The following is a 22,603-nucleotide window of genomic DNA, read 5'->3' on the forward strand; positions in this document are numbered from 1 at the left end:
ACAACCACGTGTTCACTCCATGCAGCATAAAGGTAGATTCCGGACCCAACCACTAGACCGCGGAATAATGCACAGCATAGTGAATCCAGAAAGATTCAAGCTGCAAAACCATTATCTAAAACTGAACAACTCTTATTGCTATGCAAGGAAAAGAATGGGGGTGGAATCTCCTATAGTCTCCAGGCTGGGATAATCCAAGAGGGTGTAGCTAGCAGAGTCTCAATTATCTCCTTAAACTTCCACATGTACACTCTGTAGTTGTGGACCCTCTCGATCCCAGTCTACAGCTGAGGAGGCGGGGGTGTCAGCACAGTTATCCCAAATGCACCAGAGCTACTCTGAAGTCCAAAGCCATGTTGTAATGTTTCATTAACAGTGGACCCAAACCTGATCTTCTGATGGACTGCAAGTATCAAATCAGTGAGCCTCTGTCTCATGTCGCCCCATATAAAGACTTTAATATTCCTATCTATTGTTCTCAATAGGACCATGGGCACCTGCAGGGGCAGCATGCCTAGGACGTAGGTAAATCTAGGGAGCACTACCAGTTTGACAGACTGTATTCTTCCCCATTAGAACATGTGAAGAGTCATCCAAGTGGCTAGTCCACTCTTGTGCATGCCATAATTGGTTAGAGTTTGTGCAGGACCAAACGTTCTAGTCCCCCTGTTGATATATATCCTCAAGTATTTTAGGCAGGATGCCTGTCATAGAAACTGGTACCAAGCAATAGCAGCCTTCGTCGTGATCCATTACAAGGATAGTGCTTTGCTCTTCCCCCAATTGACCTATACCCTGCAATTGCCGCACATTAGGCAATGGTACTTATGAGGGCTGGGAGGTAGGTAAAGCAGTGAGTCGATCGAATGTCATCTGCATAGGGAATGATAAAAGAGGGGCTTTCCGGCGTTGGGATACCTGTTATCTGAGGTGATTGACTAATAGCTGCTGCCAGGAGCTCGATGACCAGAAGGAAGAAGAGGGGACAGGGGACTTCCCTGGTGCGTTCCTCGATTTGGCTAGGGATGGGTCTGATGGAAACCCCCGCAATTCCCCTGAGCTGCAACTATTTAACTTTGTCTCTGAAATCAGTTACCAGGCAGAACTTGCGGAGGGTTATGAAAAGGTACCCTCCCCTCTATGCTCTTGAACGCCTTTTTGAGCATCTGCCTTCCACACAAAGCATTATATTTTAATGATCCAAGGTACCTGGCAGAAAAGATTTGGATCTCAGTTGGCAGCTGCTCGTTAAGAAGACGCCCACCCCCCCACATTCAGAAAAAAAACGACACATGCTCCCTTTCTGGATTGGCACCAAGGGTCTGGAACTCCTTACCACTCAAGGTGTGTTCAAACCCATCGACTCACTTTAAAAAATTTTTTTTTAAAGAGATGGAAAAGATCCTAATGAAGATACCTTTCATAGACTCTCAAGGAGCCTTTCCCATGGGCGCAGCGGACATCACAATGTCTGCAATATCTATATAGGTCAGAAGTATATCTTCACCCAATCAAAGATTGCTCTCCTGGGTACCTGGATCTGAATAATTTCAGAGCAGCATCAAAGTATCCACGATAAAGAAGCTAGAACAGTACCTAATAATTGATTGACTGATGTTTATTTTGATTTAGATTTAAACAGCGCATTGTCTTTTAGTCTTGATGTATTCGTCTATGCTTTTTTTATTCATTCAATCTTATCGCGCTTTGATACTCTTGGGTCATGTTCGCCCTACATAAAACACTCTAAATAAAATAAATAGTGAAAAGGCTACCAACTCCTTCGGAAGGTCTTTAGCGAACCACATCGAGTGGGCCTGGATGCATAGAAGGTTCTGGGAGGTCCTCTTGGGCATAAACCCCACCTAAGCCAAAGGGGCTATAGGTGGCCCACCTCAAGCAATTTATATCCAGACCTCTTGATACCACTGTTAAGGAGCAGGATGGGGCAATAGCTACTACACAACAGGAGGGACAATGGTTAGAAGGGCTGTTACAAAGTGCCCCCATAGCTTCTGGTTTGTTCTGCCTCCTTATGAGCTTTGAAGAGAGAGTCTATAACTTCGCCCTGAGTCAATATATATAATCTGATTGGGAAGCCCTCCTACGCAGGGGCCTTATTATAAGACCTTCGAGATGACTTGCGCTATTTCTTCTTTGGTAATCTCCCCAGTCAGGAGGGATCTGCCTGTCTCAATGAGGTAAGGAAGATATATCTTCTCAAAAAAAGCCTGTTGATCTCTCCCTTGTCCTCCACTATTTCCAGCAGGTACAGGTGTTTATAGTAATCAACAAATTTGACTGCTATTTACTGGGGGTGTCTGGCTATGCGTCAATGTTGTGTTTTAATGGTTGGGATAGAAGACACTGCTTCCCATTGTCAGAGCTGGGCTGCAAGTAATCTGCCCACCTTCTCGCCTTACTTGTAGAGGAGTGCCTGGAGTCTGAAAAGCGTACTCTGCTTTGGAGGTGTATAAAGTTGATCTCCATTTTGGCTTGCTCCAAGGTGCGTCTGGTTGTATTGTTATGATGGGTGGTATTGTGGACCGTTCCCTCCACTTCTAATGAAACGTGTTGTGCTACTTTTTGCCTATTCCGAAGGACGGCGTCCCCCATGAAGTGGCCCCTGACAGTAGCTTTAGCAGCTGCGCACAACATCTGTGCAGGCAACACAAACCCCTCATTTTGAGTAAAGTAAGTTTGAAGTTGTGCCGTGACGAGGATCATAACTTCTGGTGCCTAGGTACATTGAGGCTCTGCATTTTACAGGCCAACTGTGCACGCCCAAAGGCCATCTCCAGGGAAATCATAGAGTGGTCGGAAATCTCCTGTTGTAGGATCCGATTATCGGTCACAAGCAGCGTCATTGACTGAGAAATGAAAGTCGATCCTACACTGGGTGCCGTTAACCGGTGAGAAGAAAGAGTATTCCAACTCAGTTGGATGTAAAAGTGCCAGATGTTGAAGATCGTGGTGGCCAGGATATCACTCATGAGTGACCTGTACAGGGATTTAGTGGCATCCACTGGACCGTGTGGTCCAGGACCGCATCCCAGGTCAGGTTCTAGTCTTCCCCCACAAACGTTAGTGGGTACCCAATTCTGTCAGTATGCAGTAGAGTCAGTGGAGAAGAATGCCTTTTTAACCCCATTGGGGCATAGTTCGACTCGAACACTCGCCACTTTAGTGCCAATGTGGATTTTGGCAAACTTATCAACCCTCCGGGACAGTCCAAATGTGGGGTATTGTACAAAGGAGTACATTTTGCAGGAATATGGTTACCCATTTTTTTCTGGGTATGTAGGGTCCTCTGTGTCCTATAGTGTATGGCTACTTTTGTATGACGTTCCACACGAAGTCTCAAGTTTGTCCGCTTTGGGTGGGTGGGGTGAGTTTCCCAGTAGCATGGCAAAGTCTGCATGTTTGGAATTGATGTATGCAATACTTTCTTGCTTTTTATGTAATGAGTGAGGCCATTGACAGGACTGTCGAGGTTTCAGCACCGTGGTTCAAGAGTGGTTGGCAGGTGGGAGTGTAGGTGGAGTCGGCCATGCTGGGTTGGGGCCTGAGATGTGGACCTCTGAGAGGGTTGGTGGCAGAGTTGCTGCAAGCCCGAAGAATAGTAGCGGTGCACCCCAGTTACCAAATGAGACATCTCACCCTGTAATAGAGGTTTGCAATGTAGATCCTGAGGTAGTTTCACAATGAGGCCACCTGTGCCTAAGGTAGTTTTAGGGGGGTGAGGGGTAAATTAAAAAGATCTCCATGAGCGAGAATATTGGGTCCAAACACCCAGGGAGGAGGGTTTGGGGGAAGTGGGGAATCGCTTCGCAGCAAGGAAGGGATCCTGCATGCACATGTGGTACATTGATATAACATTATAACGTCTGAAGCATGAGTAGGAGCATCACAAACACTCAATATTTTGTCTCTTCTCCTCTTCAACGGAGAGCAGGACTTCTAATCTTCCGTCACTGCTGATTCGCTCTGTCCTACCCAGTTTGGGATCTGAACGCTCGGTCCTGTAATCTAACCACATTCGAGGACTTAGTCTTGCATCCCCAGACACTCCCCACCCACCCTCATCCATCGAGTTGGACATGTCAGTGGTGAGGGTGAAACAGTGTTCATGGCCGACACCTGCAAGCCATCCCGAACAGATCAGAGGTCATACAGTTTCGTGAAGTGTTGAGACTTGCCATAAAGTGTGATCCACATCTGGGCGGCGGGCTCGTAGTCCAAATTTAATGCCCTCATCCGCAACATAAAGCCAGAAGCCAGAAAAAGGCCTTCCTCTTCTAGTTAGTGTCACAAGAGATATCCACTGTGATTTGTTTGTCCTTCGTAGTCATACAGACCATCCTTGAGGGCGGCAGCTAGCACCTGCCGGGCTTGGTCGTAGTGGAGGAAGCATGCAATTATTGGTTTTACCTTCCTGATCCGGCCAATTGGAATGTATGCAGTGTGCCCTTTGGAATTGTGGTGAGAGAAGTTCCATGAGGCTTAGAAGTAAGTTGTTACTGCAGGTTCTATCTTCGATGTCCATGGCCTTGGTCAACAGGTGCCAGATCTCTGTATCTCTTAAGGCTGTATGCTTGACCTTGAACTCCAACGTAATGAGCCGGTCGTCCATAATTCCAGAATGTTTTTGTTATTAAATGCTCCAGTGTCTACCCCAAGTGATTTTCGGGTCATTTGCCTCGAGCCTCTGCTCCACTGCGCTAATCTTCTTGAGGATGTGTCTATGGTCCTGACCTCTTGTGCGCTATTCGGACGACTATTTGCCATGCACCACAATATCTGTGACCAAGAGTTGCTGTGTTGACTTCCCAGTGGCTATGATCGTCACGTGTTAGTAATGACTGTCAGCGGGGCGGGTATCATTCCACATTGGGTGTTCCGAAGGTGATACAGATTGCTTTGATTAGGGATAGCTTTCAGTATGCCAGCCCATCAGGGTCTGAGAGGGGGCACTCAGGAGTTCATTAGTCCTCTAGATGTTTAAAGCCAGAAGCTGTCACTCTCCGTGGCACTGGCACCTAGCACATCCCAAGCCTTACACAGACCCTAGGATCCCACCCTCTGGTCCAATTTGGTTATTGAAGGGAGCTGTATATGCGGATGCCCCTCAACCTGCATCACAACCATTGGAACCCACATCCCTCGGACCATTAAGTATGGCTCCTGCTTCTGGTTAATGTTTGCTCCTGCTGCAGGAGAAAAGTGAAAATCTGCCCCCTCACGCAAGTTCGTACTTGTAGCCTGTTCCTGCCAGAACCCATGATGGGTGCTATCCAGGGTGCAGGCTTGGCAAACCGACCCCACGTACAAGAACATTTGGATGCTCCGCATGGAAATTGGTATATGCATCAAAAAAGTGACCAGCTCCTGCAGGGCGAGTAGCAGTAGGGCCCAAGGGCTATAGTATATTTTTGACAATCACTTTTATTAAATAGTGTGATGTGAATTTATAAAATATACATTCAATTATAGATATACAACACAATTGGTTTGCACTGTATATGTTGATGTGGTGACCTCTTGATAAAGCTAATAGTCCAGCTTTTGAGGTCAAGCCTATGCCGCATTTGAAAGGTAGGGTGTCTTGTTAAAACAGGAGTGTGAGAAGGCAAAGCGTTCAAAATTGAAGCGCTAACACAGTGAAGAAACCGTTTCGAAATCGATGCACAGCATGTGAATCCAGAAAACATTCATGCTGCAAAACAAGATGGTTACTTACCTGTAGGGAGTAGTTTAGCAGCTTGAATTGTGGTGCACTGTGGGTAGGGTGTCTGCAGGTGGTTGGGTGTAGGGCCTGGCTGCAGGCCAATCCGTTCTTAGCCGGGGTTGTGCTGCTCTGCATGGTGGGTGGAGGGTGTAGGAAAGTGTTTCTGTTGCATTAATCCTCCAACTTTTTGCCAGGTTTCTGATGCCCTTTGACTTGCCCTGGGTCTCTACCAATCAGGTTCCTAGGGCCTATGCTCTTTCACAAAACTGTACCTTTTTACCTCCAATAGGCTCACCTCTGCCCACATGCAAGTTCCTTGTAAAAGGTACAATGGGTACCAAGGACACTGTGACGAGGGAAGTCCCCTAAGGGAAGCAACCCATATTGTGCCATCCTTGGAGGTCCTGTACCTTCAAGCACACACGTGTTTTTGGTGCAGAGAAAAGTGAATTCAAACAGCAAGAATCTGGCTATTGCGGCACTTATTTCTCTTTTTAGTAGGACCAGGGTCAGGGGGTATTAACCTCAACCCAACAAATGTTAACATAATATATACCCATTTGGGTAAACTGTATAATTTTTTTATGGTTTTAACATTTGGGCAAGCTCACAATTTCAAATTAAAGGGTCAAAATTGTTTATGTGAGTCTTGACTCCTTTTTAACTTTGAGACCGCTTTATCTCTTGCACTTAATGGGGTCTGGTTTTTCTTCTCATTCTTTTCACTAAGCACACCTCTACACATTTGCTTTTCTGGGCACCACACACTTTTTCCTGAGAAAGTTGCCATTGATGATTTTGTGGGCAAGCTGGTGAGAACCTGCCATTAGCTCCTCTGGTGGTGCGCACGTGAGTTACTTTCTCCTCTCTCTACACTATTTGGCTGGGACACATATACTAATGTTTGGTGGTTGTGTGATAGTGAATGGTCCGACAAATACCCGCTTTTTAATTCCTGTTCAGTTAACCTATTATCCCGGGCATAGAGGACTGGATTAAACTGTATAATTTTTGAAACCATTGTTTGGTTGAGGTGAATACCACCTGACCCTGGTCCTACGAAAAAGAGAAATAAGTACCCTGATTGTATGGATTATTGTTTTTTGAATAGTTGATGGGTGGAGGGCTATCTGGCTTGAAACTGTCCCTCTATAGCTCCTTGTTGTTTAGGCAGAGAAAAGTGAAGTCAACATGGCATACATACCTATGTGCCATGCCTGCAACCCACTGCCTATGGTATAGGTGAGACACCCATCTAGCTGGGAGCATTATACCACGTACAGTTGCATGAGCACTGTACCCCTACAGTGTTTAAGTCCATTCTTAAACATTTTAAGTGCCGTTGTGCTCATTTTTCCCACCTGTCTTACTCCTGAAAAGGGGGTGAAAGAGGAAGGGGGCCTGCTCCTGATAGCAAGGGAGGCTGCGGGTCACATTACAAAGGCGGCAAGATCTTTGAAGCTCCCCTGAGGTGTGACAACCTGCTCCCAGGAAAGGCTTTCTTTCTAGGCCCAGCGAGCGAAGTCTCCCACCCCAAGGGTCAAGGCACCTGTCTCGTAGTGGCAGGCTGGTGTTTACCTAGTCAGAGAACTCGCCAAAGGCTGGTCGTTTTTCAGGGGGCATCTTTACGATGCCCTGTGAGTGCATGGTATAATAAAACCTACTTTGGAATCTGTGTGGGTTTATTATGCTCCAATGTTTGCTACCAAACTTCCCAGAAATCAGTAAAGCCATTATGGTGTTGTGGAGTTCGTAATGGCAAACTCCCAGACCATATACTCTTTATGGCTTTACTGCACTTACAATGTCTAAGAATGGAGTTATACACTGTAGGGGTACAGTACCCTTGCAACTGAACCTACACCAGTGGTATAGGGCACCCAGTTAGAGGGGTGTCTTACCTTCACCATAGGCAGTGGGTTTCAGGCATGGCACATAGGAATGTGCCATGTCGACTCTTCACTTTTCTCTGCCCCAAAACACGCAGCCTGCAATGGCAGTGTGTGTACGTAACGGTACAGGACCTCTAATATGTGCTCCAGCCCTTGGAGGCCTTCCCTGGTCACAATTCCCTTGGTACACATGGTATATTTTAAAGGGTCAGAAGTGCGCCAATTGGGGATACAAAAGTACAGTTTTGGGAAAGAACACAGGCACTGGGAACCTGATTGGCAGGGACCCAGCGCGCATAAAGTTAAAGGGCATCAGAAATCTGGAAAAAAGTGGGTGGGTTACTGCAACAGAAACCCACTTTCCTACAAGTATTCAATTTTCTAAAATCTGCATTTCATATTAGGAGGGGTTATGAACCTTAAAAGATGCTGCTTCTGTATGAATCTGTTACCTGCAACGCTTTTAATCTCATGGAATTGTATGAATTGCTCTGTATATCCTTTATTTTATTTGGCTCAGTGATGTCTTTATTTTCCTTATTTTTTTATGAATGTGATTTTGTTTTTTTTGTGCTTTTATGGCCTCTGGCCGAATAAAGTTTAGTGAACCTCAAAACAATCTTCCTAATTGCATCACCTCTGCGTGCCACTTAATTCAACTGCGGACGCTCTAAGGGCAGTCTCTCTACCCCATCTTCGCGTACCAGTCGGTGCTGAGGACTCTTTGCGACCTTATTGGCAAAAGTTTTAACCCCATCACACGTTAGTCAAGCCATCACTGCCAACATTTTTCACGCCACCTTATCCTTCATAATCTTGGCCCAAAATTGTTGAACTTTTACGTTGACAGCGGGTCATTTGGATGACCATCCCTTTATATAATTGTTTGCAGCAAAGAAAAGAAGACTATACAGAAAAGGGCCATGTCAAAATGAATAGGCATGTCTATTAAAAATCTGCAATGGTTAAAAACGCTACTATGGTGTTGCAAAGAGGGTTCTAGTTCTGGAGTTATGACCGCCTACAGCATAGACTTAGGTGGACATGCTCACGAAACACTACTGCCCTCACAGCCTGGTCTGCTAGGAGGACCATATTCCTCCCAAACCTGCAAGCCCTTCTGGTCTATGTCCACTCCGCAGACCCTCCATCTTTTAGAAGGTACTGCCGAAGTATCTATTAAGTTGAGTAATCTGCAGTAAGAAGGGTTCATCAGAAGAACCAGCAATCTACCTTTTGGTGACGCTGTTTCTTGTGGATAGTTTGTAGATTCTTCACTGCCATCCCACCTCACTGTTCTGTGGGGTGGACCCCTGAATTTCATCATAACGTTCAAAGCTACATTTTGGGACACACTCACCTACTGTTTGTCATGCTTCGCGTTTCGCCATGCAAAAGGAGAAACTGATGCCCGCATAAAAGGGTGGCACTTGTATGCTGCTCGGCCACTTCATTCTGGAGTGGAATGTACTCATTACTGATCCACATGGCGCTACTTAACGAAACAAGGTCATTGATGATTTATAAATATATATTTTTTTAATTATCTGGATCTAGACCACACCCCTCCCCCCCCTAGAGATATTCCTAACCTGAAGAACCTGTTTAAATGGAGTAAGACAAGTAACTTTTTCTTTTAACTGTATGATGTTGAATGGTTTCAGAATTAATCAACGCCCATATCGAGCCTCCCCCAATATCCCCCTATACTGGCAACAGTAGTACTTAGCCAATTAATGTGAAGGGGAAGTGCTGCCCTCTCTCTGGGGAAACCAAATTCAGTGGTACATTTAAGGCCTGGTCACTTTTCCCAAGAAAGAAAAAGCAGACCTCGACACATCCGTGGTGACCAGCTCAATTTGAGTTGAGTGCCCGACACCGCGATGCACTTATTTTTGCGTTACCTTTGAAAGTATCTCCTTTACACAGAAACACAATTTTAAACTATCCTTGCAATCTAATATGCGAGTAAAAGGATGGAGATCTTTATCATTTCTTTCATTACAATATATGTTAAATTGAAAACGGGTAATGCAAGGGTTCCGTGCTATGGTAGGCCTTTGACACGTCTTTAGATTTTTGGCCACAAAGAGCACATTAAAAAAGCCGTTTAAGATTTCCGTAGTTCCCTATCTGGTAGGTAGTTTGTAAAATGTTAAGCTAAAATCATTAAAAATGTCAAGTATATCTTGTTTATGCTGTTTGTTTATTTTTTTGCAGATCGTACCCTTTTGTCCTATTGACCGCAAACCTTTCCAAGCAGTGTACAGGTTTGAAGACCGTGTGAAGGTTTGTTCCATGCATTTAATTACGCAGATAATATGTAGAACATATTTGCAGTACTATTTAAAAGTTCCTTGTCTTTATTTGATAAAAGATAATGTACTTTAACTTAAGCAACTGTTTCCATGTATACACTTTCTCAGAACAAAATTAAGCAATGTATTTGACGGTGAAAATAAATTTGGCCCAGTAACACATTTTTTTTGAGCTAGCAAACTAATAGATACCCAAGTGTATTTCTCCGCTGCAGAGGTGTTATAGCGACACCCTTCAGACTTGAGGAACCACTGACTAATCCAGTATTGGGGTATCTTTCATAGATTCACATGCCTGAATCATTCCCCATCGCCGAGGCCGGAGTCCCACCGTAAAATACAAAAGCAGAGCCTAAGTAAATAAAAGTAGTAGGCTAAAACAAAGCCATGAGGCCTAAATCTTAGTAGCCGATTTATAAATCATTATATGAAAAGAACTAAAATAGTTCCAACCAATCCGCTACCAGCACCCTCTAGAACCTTCCTAGCCGAGGCAGTTCTCCTCAGATTTTCACCGCACATTGTGTGGAAGGGAGTCTCCCTGAGTGCCTACTCAGTTCTTCACTTCATTTCTTCAGGATGTCTGACAAGAAGGCTCTTTTTAGGCCCTGCAGGACCTGTGAGAAGAGGGTCCATGTGGATGACCAGCATAAAGATTGCATCTACTGCCTACATCCAAAGCATGTTGCTAAGGAATTTGCCGGACCTTCCCTACTAAAACTCTTAGGGACAGGGCGGGAATGGTACTTTTATGGTTAAAATCTTCTTCGGCTGAGGAAGATGACAAGGCCTCAACTTCTAGTAAAAGGGCTAGATTGCAAGACAGCTCTTCCAGTGAGGGAAGAAAACATCACAAGGCTTCTCATGATGTTTCTGAGAAGATCTTGCTACGCCATATCATAGACCTCCCAAAAGGGAGTTGGGTCGTAAAGAGAAGTTCTCTTCCTCCTATGCTCATTCAAGATCTCCTAGCCATGCTGGCGGATTACTGTCAAAGGTTTCCCCCACAACAGGCTGTCCCAGACAATCCACCTCTACCAACGGAGGTGCCGGACTAGTAACCCCAGACAGAGGTTCCTGCTTGGCCACCTCACCCTTCTGGTTCATTGCCACAAATACACCATGATACTTCCTCCTCCTCGGAAGAAGTCGATGAGGGTGAGTTACCTGACAAAGCTACTAGCGTGGATCCTTGGGAAGATTCTATCATACCAATGCCTTCTCCACCCATTCCTCAGCCTTCAGATTCTCCCCTGAGGACATTTGGGGTTTTCACAACTTGATGCAACGTGCAACAACCAGATTTCAATTGCCAGTGGCAGTAGAACACACATTGTTTTTTACATGACTTCAAAGAAGGGTATAGAAAAGGTTCGAGGCATGTGGGCTGCTGAATTCATATCTGTGCATAGATCGCCGCCTAGTGTTGGGTCCGGATGATTGCACATTGTTGTCCTGGAAGAGTCTTCGAAGTATCACGAGATAGGTGGCTCCTCCCCTGGACTACAGTGCGCATGGGCATCGCCTCCATCCCCAGATTGTTTTTTTCCGCCATTGGGTTCGGATGTGTGTCGGTTCCCTCTGTCGGAACCGATAGTTGTTAACTCACTTAACTCGAGACCAAAAGGTCTTTAGGCTTGGCGCTGGTATCGTTTTCGTTCGGGTTTACTGTTTTCTCCAGCTCCGAACTCTCGCTGCCCTTCCGCGTGCTCTCGGCGCGGACGGGCCCACTCGACGCTCCAGCCATGGAACGGACTCCGTTTAAACGGTGCCCGGTCTGCAACGCGAAGTACTCGCACCTCGACGTGCACCCAGTGTGCAACACCTGTCTGTCGCTGGACCACAACGAGGCCAGGTGCATGGCCTGCTCGAAGTTCCGGTGCAAGAAGACCCTCAAGATTCGTCGGGCTGCGAGACTCCAGGCCAAACTGTCTGCGCCCCCGCCGGACAACATCTTCGAGGAAGACGTCGGAGACGACTATGTCCAGCAGGTTTCGGACTCTGGCCCTGCGTCCGAGAGGGAGGCCTACGACGCAGGGGACGAGGAGTTTGACGAAGCCGACGACTAGGTAGGGGACGACGATACGGCCTTTGCCACTGTGGGGGATAGCTCTGAGGACGAGCACCCCCGGACTGACTCAGGGGTCGAACCCCTTCCTGCGGCCCAGGTCGAGGGATCGCCTTCGGGCCTTACCCTAGACCCTGTTACAAGTCCAGCAGCCCCGCCTACGAGCCCGGCCACGGACATTTTGGAGGTGCCACTCACTTTTTCAAAAACGAAAGTGAAAGCTTCGGGTTCAACAGCTCCGGCTTCGAAACCGAAAGTGAAAGCCGTACAGAAGGCTCTGGAGGCGTCAAAACCTAAGAAATCCAAAATGGCCGACATGGACAGTCCAGCCAAGATGGCCGACCCGAAGGCATCTGGGTCGGTGCCGAAAGCAAAGTCATCCGACGCGGCTGCGTCTGCGCCGAAGATGGTCGCGGTCGACGACCCGAAGAAAGCTTCTAAGAAGCGTCAAGGCGATCCCAAAGCTCAGGCTTCCCCGGCCCCGGCCGCCGGAGCCAAGGAGGGTACCGCGTCGACTCCGAAGACACTGCCTCTCGCCGACACAACTCCCAAATCAGGGAAATCAAGCGATACGGTCGCTCTCTCTCCAGCCCTCTCGAAGAAGGTTCAGGAGTCCCTGCAACGGATTCGAAAAGTCGCGGAGCTTCCAGACCCTGAAGCTGGAGTGTCGATGCCCGCGCAGAAGCCGTCCAAGGCGCACACGCCTATCCGCTTCACCCTACCGCCGAAGTAGACGCCAAAGGCCTTCGCTCCGAAGCAGGTGGCTGGGGTGCCCTCCAAGGAGGTGTCGACGCCCAAAGCGTCTCCGGTGGTGGCTAAACCTCGGCTCCAACCACTCGCGGAGGAAGAACGTCGTGAAGTCCTCATCGACGCCAATACTGGGAAACTGTCCCTCCTCAAGAGGAAAATCACCACGGAGCCGGTGCTAGAACACTTTCGCATTCCTCTAAAGAATAAAAGGGACTCTGCGGGTGCTTCAGCGCCTCCGGCGCCGGCATCACCAAGTGACCTGCCGCGTTCCCCAACTCGCTCTACCGCGGGGGATGACGACGAGGAAGAGGTCGAGTACAACTATCCGGCGTACTCGGATCCGGAGGAGGAACATGTGCCTTGGTCTGCCGGAGGCGACCCCGAGGACCCGCAGTCGGGTCAGGAGCCACATCTCTTTGCGCCAAAAACTTCGCCAACGGAGGACTCTGCTGCCTTCAACGCGCTAATAGAGAGAGCTGCAGCTAACCACGATGTAGAGCTGCACTCAGATCCTGTGGATGTAGACTTTTTGTTTGACACTTTCTCTGTGGCCGAAAAGTCAATCAAAACTCTGCCAATGCTCAAGGGAGTGCTCAAGCACGCGCAGGAGGTCTTCAAGGAGCCCACTCGGGCACGTGTTATCAATCCACGCATTGATAAAAAATATAAGGCAGTGCCCTCGGATCCAACATATATCAAGGGACACTTGCCACTGGACTCTTTGGTCGTTTCAAACGCTCGCAAGAGGGCGAACTCACAGACAACTGGTGACGCTCCTCCCCCAGACAAAGAGTCGAAAATATTTGAGGCCTCAGGGAAGCGGATTGCTGCACAGGCAGCTAACATTTGGCGCATCTCGAACACTCAGGCCCTACTCGCACGCTACGATGGGGCTCATTATGACACACTAGAGGCACTACTGCAGCCCTTGCCTGACCAGTACAAGGAGGCAGGGGAGATGTTAATTCAAGAGGGAAAGCTCATCACAAATGCTTCCATAAAATGTGCGCTAGATGTGGCTGATACAGCATCCAGGGCGATCAACACTAGTGTGTTGCTCAGAAGGCATGCATGGATTAGGATTTCAGGGTTTAAACCTGATATACAAACTACCATCCTGAACCAGACGGTTAATCCTGACCATTTGTTCGGCCCTGAGGTGGATGCGACACTTGAGAAAATGAAAAAAGATACAGACACGGCTAAGTCTATGGGGGCCCTGCAATCTCAGCAGTTTCGGGGTGGCTCCTTTCGCCGCTCCAATACCAGAGGCACCTCAAGGGGTCAGGCATCGCAATCCACTCAGTACTACAAAGGCAATACCCAAACCTCATACACCAACAAGGGTAGAGGTGGCTACAGAGGCAACAACATCAAAGGCAGGGGACGTGGAAACAACAGCTCCAGGTCCACCGCCGCCAACAAGCAGTGACGCCTTGTCACTGCCCCCGACCACACAACACCGGTCGGGGGGAGACTCCAGCAGTTCCTGCCCGCGTGGAGATCCATCACCACGGACAGGTGGGTCAAGTCTCTTATCCAGTACGGTTACTGTCTGGAACTTACCTCCACTCCACCGAACATACCTCCAAGAAGCCGTCCTATGTCCGGGGAGCACTTGCTCTTGTTGCAGCAGGAAGTTCAGGTCATGCTGCAAAAAGGCGTTTACTCTCTGTACTTTATAATCCCCAAGAAGGACGGTTCCCTGCGGCCCATTCTGGACCTCAGGCCCCTCAACTGGTACATTCTCTCGGAGCATTTCCATATGCTCACGCTGCAGCAGGTGCTCCCTCTGCTTCAACAGGGGGACTTCCTGGCTACGTTGGATCTGAAAGACGCATACTTTCACATCCCCCTGCATCCTTCCCACAGGAAGTATCTCAGATTCACGATCCAAAATCAGCACTACCAGTTCAGGGTTCTGCCGTTCGGAGTCACCACAGCGCCGGGGGACTTTACGAAGTGCATGGCGACTGTGGCGGCGCATCTGCGACGCCAGAACGTCCACGTCTACCCTTACCTGGACGACTGGCTCATTCAAGCAAAAACAGAACAACAGTGCGCCGACCACGTGTCCCGCACCATTCATCTCCTGCACGATCTGGGATTCTCTCTGAACTACCCGAAATCCCATCTCCAGCCCGCCCATGTACGACAGTATCTGGGCGCGACAATCAACACTCTGGCAGCCACTGCGCAGCCAAATTCGGTGAGAATCGCCAGTATCCAAGCGCTGATCCAACGATTCAGACCTCAACACTCGCTTCCAGCGAAGGTGTTCATGCAGTTGATAGGCATGATGGCCTCCTGCATCTCCATTGTCCCGCACGCGAGACTACATATGCGTCCGCTTCAGGAGTGCTTAGCACGTCAGTGGACTCAGGCTCATGGGCAACTGACAGACCTAGTGTTGGTGAGCGGTCGGGCATACAACTCTCTGCATTGGTGGAATCCACAAAACCTTTGCAAGGGCCGACCATTCCAGGAGCCTGTGCCGCAGAATATCCTGACAACGGACGCTTCTCTCCAGGGATGGGGAGCGCATGTCCTCCACTACACGGTGCAGGGACTATGGACACTACAGCAAAGGAAGATGCACATCAATGTGTTGGAACTGATGGCAATCTTCATGGCCTTAAAGGCGTTCAAAGTACATCTGTGCAACAAGGTCGTGTTGATCCGGACGGACAACATGACAGCCATGTACTACATTCAGAAGCAGGGAGGCACACACTCTCCGCAGCTGTCTCATCTGGCTCAGAGCATGTGGAAGTGGGCCATTCAGAGGAACATCTTCCTCATGGCGGAGCATCTCCCGGGCAAGGACAATCAGATGGCGGACCTGCTCAGCAGGCACAGCCATCAAATGCACGAGTGGGAGATACATCCATCAGTACTCCAACCGTACTTCCAAAGGTGGGGTCATCCAGAGATAGACCTGTTCGCCACAAAGGAGAACGCAAAATGCCAAAGCTTCGCCGCCAGATTCCCACACCCGCAGTCACAGGGCAATGCGATGTGGATGAACTGGTCAGGCAGATTTGCGTACGCTTTTCCCCCAGCACCTCTGATACCGCTGGTGGCACGCAAGCTCAGGCAGCACTCGATGACTCTCATCCTGGTTGCTCCGACGTGGGCTCGCCAACCATGGTACACCAGGTTTCTAGAACTGTCCATGGTACTTCATCAAAGGCTTCATCTCACTCCCAGCCTTCTGACGCAGAGCCATGGAGACATTCAGCACCCAGATCCGCAACAGCTCAACCTGGCGATCTGGCTCCTGAAGTCCTAGAGTTTGGCTACCTCAATCTTCCCCCCGATTGCATGAACATCATTCGGGAGGCAAGGAAGCCCACTACTAGAGCTTGTTATGCGGCTAAATGGAAGAGGTTTGTCATTTACTGTGCTAACCACAATATTGACCCGCTAGATGCTTCCATTCAAAACATCATTTGTTACCTGTTCCACCTGTATCAATGCAATTTGGCGTACTCTTCCATCCGCATTCACCTGTCTGCTATGGCAGCATACCTTCAAAACAGGCAACACCTGTCACTTTTTAGGGTTCCTGCTATCAAGGCTTTCCTGGAAGGACTCAAGAGTCATTCCGCCAAGGACCCCACCAGCTCCAGAGTGGAACCTCAATGTGGTTCTTACTAGACTGATGGGTCCTCCCTTCGAGCCACTGCACTCTTGTGAGCTACAGTTTCTGACTTGGAAGGTTGCTTTCTTAGTAGCAATTACATCGCTACGGAGGGTTAGCGAGCTGCAGGCGCTCACCATCCAAGAACCTTTCTTCCAAGTACATGCTAACAGGGTTGCGCTCCGCACTAACCCTAAATTCTTACCCAAGGTTGTCTCTCAATTCCATATGAACCAGACAATTGAGTTGCCGGTGTTTTTCCAAAACCCAGAGACGCTGGCGGAGCGGATGCTCCACACCCTTGATGTTAAGAGAGCCTTGATGTACTATGTAGACAGGACCAAAGATTTTCGCAAAACCAAGCAGCTTTTTGTTGCTTTTGCCACACACCACAAGGGAAACGCTATCTCCAAAGCTGGGATCGCTAGGTGGATCGTGAAATGCATTCAGATCTGTTACGCTAAAGCTAAGCGCACTCTCACTATCCCACCGAGGGCCCATTCCACCAGGAAGTTGGGGGCCTCTATGGCTTTCCTAGGCAACATTCCCTTAGAAGATATCTGTAGAGCAGCCACATGGTCTACCACACATACTTTCACTAAACACTACTGTGTAGACGTGCATTCCAAACAGCAGGCAGCTGTTGGTCAGGCTGTTCTCAAAACACTTTTTCAGACTGCTGCAGCTGGCACGGGCGGCCGCCGCTAATGGAGGGACTGCTATGTATTCTATGCACAGATATGAATTCAGCAGCCCACATGCCTCGAACTGCAAATGCTACTTACCAGTATGCATCTGTTCTTGGCATGTAGGACTGCTGACATTCATATCGCCCACCCTCCTCCCCGGCGCCTGTAGCAGCTGCAGTATTCATTCATATGTATATTTATATGCTCATAGCATGGTCATCACTCACATACTTCACTCCATCTCTGCCAATGGCTAAAAACAATCTGGGGATGGAGGCGATGCCCATGCACACTGTAGTCCAGGGGAGGAGCCACCTATCTCGTGATACTTCGAAGACTCTTCCAGGACAACAATGTGCAATCATCCGGACCCAACACTAGGCGGCGATCTATGCACAGATATGAATGTCAGCAGCCCTACATGCCAAGAACAGATGCATACTGGTAAGTAGCATTTGCATTACATGAGCCATTCCGATCATTGATTATATCTGGAATGAAGGAATTAAGATTATGAAAACTCCTGCTTCCATCCTGGCTGTACTCTTTTGCATTGAGAAAAAGTACTGTGTTCTCCTGATACTCCATCTTGTCTGATTGGTCACCCTGACCAGATTCAGTTATATCGCTAGCCGCCCAGCAAAGATCCAAAAATCCGGCTATGCCAATAACACTTCCTGATGAGGAAGGACGGAGGTTAGACCTTATAGGTAAAAAGATTTCCACTATTGCAGCCTCCATTAAAGCAGCGAATTCCTTGGCAATACTCTGCAGTTATCACCGCCAGATGTGGTCAGATTTGGTGGAATTTATGGACCTCATCCCGGAGGACCGTAAACAGGATGCAAGGAAGATACTTTTGGAGGGAAAACGAGCTGCATCTGAGATCGTAGATTGCGCTTTGGACATTGCAAACACCAACTTTCGCCAACTTGCCGGTGCTGCAGTACTTAGACGCCAGGGATGGCTTAAAGCTACATTTTTTAGGCCAGAAGTACAAACAAAGATTTTAGATATGGCCTAAGATGGAGAATCCTTATTCGGAAAGCAAATTGATGAGGCCCTCCTTGCTACAAAGATGGATATTGATACTGCTAAATTGTTGGGCGCTCTACAATACAGGCGCGGTCATTCCGAGGACGTGGTTTTGCATCAAGAGGAGGATATCAAAATCAACAAAATAAGCAGTATCAGACACAGTACAGACAGCTTTACAGCCAGTCTTCTTACCGACAATCCTCTTCAACTAGTTTCTCCCGTCAGGGCGGACGAAAGCGATCAAACAATCAAGGTCGCGATACAAACAGGAAGCAATGATTTACGCAGGACGCCAGTCATCCTTCCTTCCCTCCCCGTGGGCGCCAAAATTTCAACTTTTGCTCACAAGTGGCAACATATCACTTTGGATCGATGGGTTCTCTACCTAGTCAACACCGGCCACACCCTGGAACTCCTCAAATGGCCACCTACTATCCCGTCCTGGGTCCCCCCTCGTTTTCACTTACTGTTCAAAGAAGCCTTAAAAATGTTCCAAGAATGCAATAGAGATGGTTCCATCGTTCTAAAGGGGAAACAGGTTCTATTCTTGTTTCTTCCTCCTCAAGAAGAAATCAGGGGAAAGGTGCCCGATTCAGGACCTCCTCGAACTCAACAAATTCCTGAAGAAGCAGAGTTTCCAGAAGGTCACGCTTTCCGAAGTTTTAAGCTGTCTAAACTAAGGGGATTTTATGGCTTTTCTGGATCTGGAGGATGTGTACTTTTACATCCCTAGCATCGCAAATACCTTCGTTTCACAGTGCCTGAAGTCCACTATCAGGTCAAGGTGCTCCCGCTTGGAATGAATTGGCACCAAGGATCTTCACGAAATGTCTGGCACCAGTAGCAGCGACATTGAGATCCTAAGGAATACAAGTGTTTCCTTATCTTGGCGATTGATTGCTCAAAGGTCCTTCGGAACAGGCAACTAAAGACGCTATCTCAACAGGTCTGCATCTCTTTACAACTCTAGGCCTCACTCTCAACGAAAACAAGTCACAGCTACGTTCTAAGTTATTACTTTTCTGGGAGCAATGCTGGACACAATACAGGGCAAAGCATTCTAGTCAAAGGTCCGCCAGTTAAGTCTTCAAAAATTGGCAATATCAATCGCAAAAAGAAAGTCCGTTTTGGTCCGGTTGTTCGCTTCTCTTTTGGGGATGTGCTAATCTGCAATAAACCTCGTACCATTGGCACGACTCAGAATGAGACCTCTGCAGGAAGAATTGTACCTACAATGGGAGCAAGCCGTAGGGTCGTTTGACGACTCCATCAGGGTCACATCGTGCATGATAGCTTCTCTGCATTGGTGGTCTCAGACAGTGAACTTGGCTCCAGGCCTCATGTTCCTACCAGCTACTCCAGAATTAGATTTAACTACCAACGCTTCCATGGAGGGATGGGGAGGCTATCTGCAAGATTTGCAGATTCAAGGAAGATGGTCCCAAGAATACCGTCAACAGTATATCAACAGATTGGAGCTTCTGATAGATACATCTGCCGTGTGGATTCCTCACCTTGTGAATATCCCCCTTGCGTCAGCAACGTTCGGAAATTTTCTTCGTAGCACGCCGACGTGGGCGACGTCACAGGAGCACGGCATCGCGCGCGACTCCATCTGATGTCACCGACCCCATATCAGGCCCACGCCGGCGTGATGACGTCGGTTCCCTTTTTTCCGCGTCTCCGACGCTAACGGTTTTCGGGATCTTCTGCGATACCTAGTATCTTTCTGTTAAATAATTGTCACTGTTTCTCTCTTACGACTTGGTTCTTCTCCGGAGATGTCGTCGAGGAAAACAGGCTTTCAGCCATGTAGGTCTTGTGCCCGCATGATGTCCATCACTGACCCACATAAGGATTGTTTGTGTTGTCTTGGTTCGAGTCACGACGTCAAGAACTGCGATTCCTGTTTTAAAATGAATCCAAAGGCGCTTCGAGAGCGTGAAGCTAAATTACTTTTGGCGAAAGTGAAACCGGATTCTCGACTATATTCGAGATCGACGTCACGAAGATCGAAGTCGAAGCAAAGGTCTCGGTCGAAGTCGGGATCGGCGTCGAGATCCAGAGCAGGTTTGAGGTCTGGAGAGGAGTCGATCTCAAGTGAAGTCAAAATCCAGAGAAAGATCTAGGTCTAGATCTAAGTCGGCTTCCGGTCACGCTTCGAGCTCCTCGAGGAGAAAGCATAAGAGGAGGAAGCACAGTTCGAAACATCATTCGGAGAAGGAATCCTCTGACTCGAAGAGAAGGTCTCACAAACATCGTAAAGACTTTGTCTCTCCTTCGCCTGCTTTATCAAAAGAAGGTTCTCCGGCTCCGGACCCGGAGCCGGTATCCTCGGAGCATGAAGAGGAAGAAGAGGTGGCTCCTCCAGATCAGACTTCAGCGGAGACACCTGTGAACCCAGAAGGTCAGGGTGAGGATGTGTCGGGGCGGCCTCCATTGGAACATCCGGTAGGTCCGTACCCTTCCTTTCCTGGTCCTGGACAGGATCCCTCGCATTTTCTAAATGCGATGTTTGGAGTATATTCTAGGGCAATGTACCCCACTGGAGCGCCTGTTGGTCCCATGGGTCCATTATCGTACAATCTGGGTATTCCTCAGTCGTACGCCCCAGCTCCATTTATGCCTTTCATGCCGGCGCCTCTTTCACCATGGCTCGGTACGGCTCCACCGAGGTCTTCGACTCCGCATGCGGCTTCGCCGACTCCGGATCGACCTCGCTGTCGAGATCGAGGTACCACACCTGTTCATGACTCTGGTCCTGCTGCTTCGGCTCCTCAATCGACGTCGGAACCGGCTCCGTCGGAGTCGTTACCGGATCCGTCGACTTCGATTCGTTTGGAGTGGTTGAGGCGAAGAGCTCAGCGTCTTCTCGAACAAAAAGATGATGAAAGTTCTGATGTGGAAGAAGGCGAGCTTCCTGATCATGATGATGATTTCGATTAGCTTCGGGATGCTAGTGGTCTGGAACTCTCTCCCGAGTGGGGTCTGCCTTCGACTTCTGATGCTCCATCAAGGGACGTGGCACCTTATCACGTGGTTATTAGGAAGGCTGCTGACCTTCTTAGCTTAAAGCTGCCCACAGTGGAGTACAAGTCCAACATCCTCACTGAAGTCTTGCATTCTCCTTCTTCAATTGTTGAGCCTACACTGCCATTTACTGATGCCTTGACGGATCCAATTAAGGAGATTTGGAAGAGGCCGTTGTCTGCTCCTGCAGTTTTAAGGGTTATTGCAAGGCGCTATAGGGTGGCTCCTGATGACCCTGCATTTCTTTCTTCGCATCCATCTCCGGAAAGTCTTGTGGTTCAGGCGGCTTGCTCTAATAGGGCTGCAGGCTCTTTCCCTCAAGTGCCAGCTGACAAAGAGTCTAAGAAATTAGATCAGTCTGCGAAGAAGACTTTCTCTTCTGGGAGCATGGCTCTTAAGTCATCAAATGCTACTTGCCTTTTAGGTAGATATGTGCATGCGCTAATGGACTCAGTGAAGCAATTGTCATCAAAACTTCCTGAGGAGGATAAGAAGAACTTTAATTAAGTGGTCTCTGACACTCAGGCTGCGGCCCGCATGGTCATTCAAAGCGGCATGGACACTGGATTCTGTTGCTAGAATTATGGGCTCATCCATTGCGACCAGGAGAGCCGCATGGTTAAAGTCTTCTGATTTCTCAGCGGATGTGCAGTCTACATTGCTGGACTTACCCTTTGAAGGAACTGGCCTTTTTGGTAAGAAGGCTGATGTGGCCTTGGAGAGGTTTAAGGACAGCCGTGCCACTGCAAGATCTTTGGGTCTGCAGATGAGAGGGTCGACGACTAGAAAATTCAAGGGATTTGGTAAATCTTCTTTTCGTCCCTTCAAGCAGGGCCAACAACAGCAGCAGCAGCAGAACCCTCTATATAGGTCCTATAGAGGTAGACAGAGGGGTCGTGGACGTCAAGTCTCCTCTTCCTCCACTTCCTCCAATAATGCCCAACCCCCACCCGCATCTGCAAAGCAGCCCTAGATCCTCCATTCTGGATCATGTAGGGCCAGTAGGGGGTCGGCTTACTCACTTTCTACGAGATTGGGAATCGGTTACATCAGATCTTTGGGTTCTCAATCTCGTAGAGAATGGGTATGCACTTCCTTTTCAGGAGTTCCCTCCCAATTACCCTCCTTGCCAAGGTTATTGTTCGGAGGACCACCTGCTTCTCCTGCAGGAGGAAGTCCTGGCACTGTTTCGAAAGGGTGCAATAGAGGTGGTTCCAGAGCAGGAGAGGGGTCAAGGGTGCTACTTCGGTATTTCTTGATTCCCAAGAAGGATGGCAGGCTTCGGCCGATCCTGGATCTCAGGATTTTGAACCTCTATCTCAAACAGGAGAAGTTCAAAATGCCCACCCTTGCTCAGGTTCTTCTGGCGCTGATGGAAGAAGACTGGATGGTGTCGATCGACTTGCAGGATGCGTATTTTCACATCCCAATCCTGAAGTCGCACAGA

At 48.4% G+C, this 22,603-nt stretch overlaps 1 protein-coding gene across 5 annotated transcripts in view; it reads left to right on the forward strand.

Moving 5' to 3' along the window:
* Positions 1–22,603, forward strand: part of SCAF11 (SR-related CTD associated factor 11) — an 867,779-nt gene that overhangs the window by 86,166 nt on the left and 759,010 nt on the right. For all 5 annotated transcript variants that reach the window (XR_015295546.1, XM_086919086.1, XM_086919088.1 and 2 more), the window contains exon 4: positions 9,841–9,909. Coding sequence is in view for 4 of the 5 variants with exons in the window: in XM_086919086.1 (XP_086775212.1) it covers positions 9,841–9,909 (69 nt within the window). In the remaining variant the exon portion in view is untranslated. The remainder of the gene's footprint in view (positions 1–9,840; positions 9,910–22,603) is intronic.

The sequence above is a fragment of the Lissotriton vulgaris genome, chromosome 1_1 (genome assembly GCF_964263255.1).
Source record: "Lissotriton vulgaris chromosome 1_1, aLisVul1.2, whole genome shotgun sequence".
NCBI lineage: Eukaryota > Metazoa > Chordata > Amphibia > Caudata > Salamandridae > Lissotriton > Lissotriton vulgaris.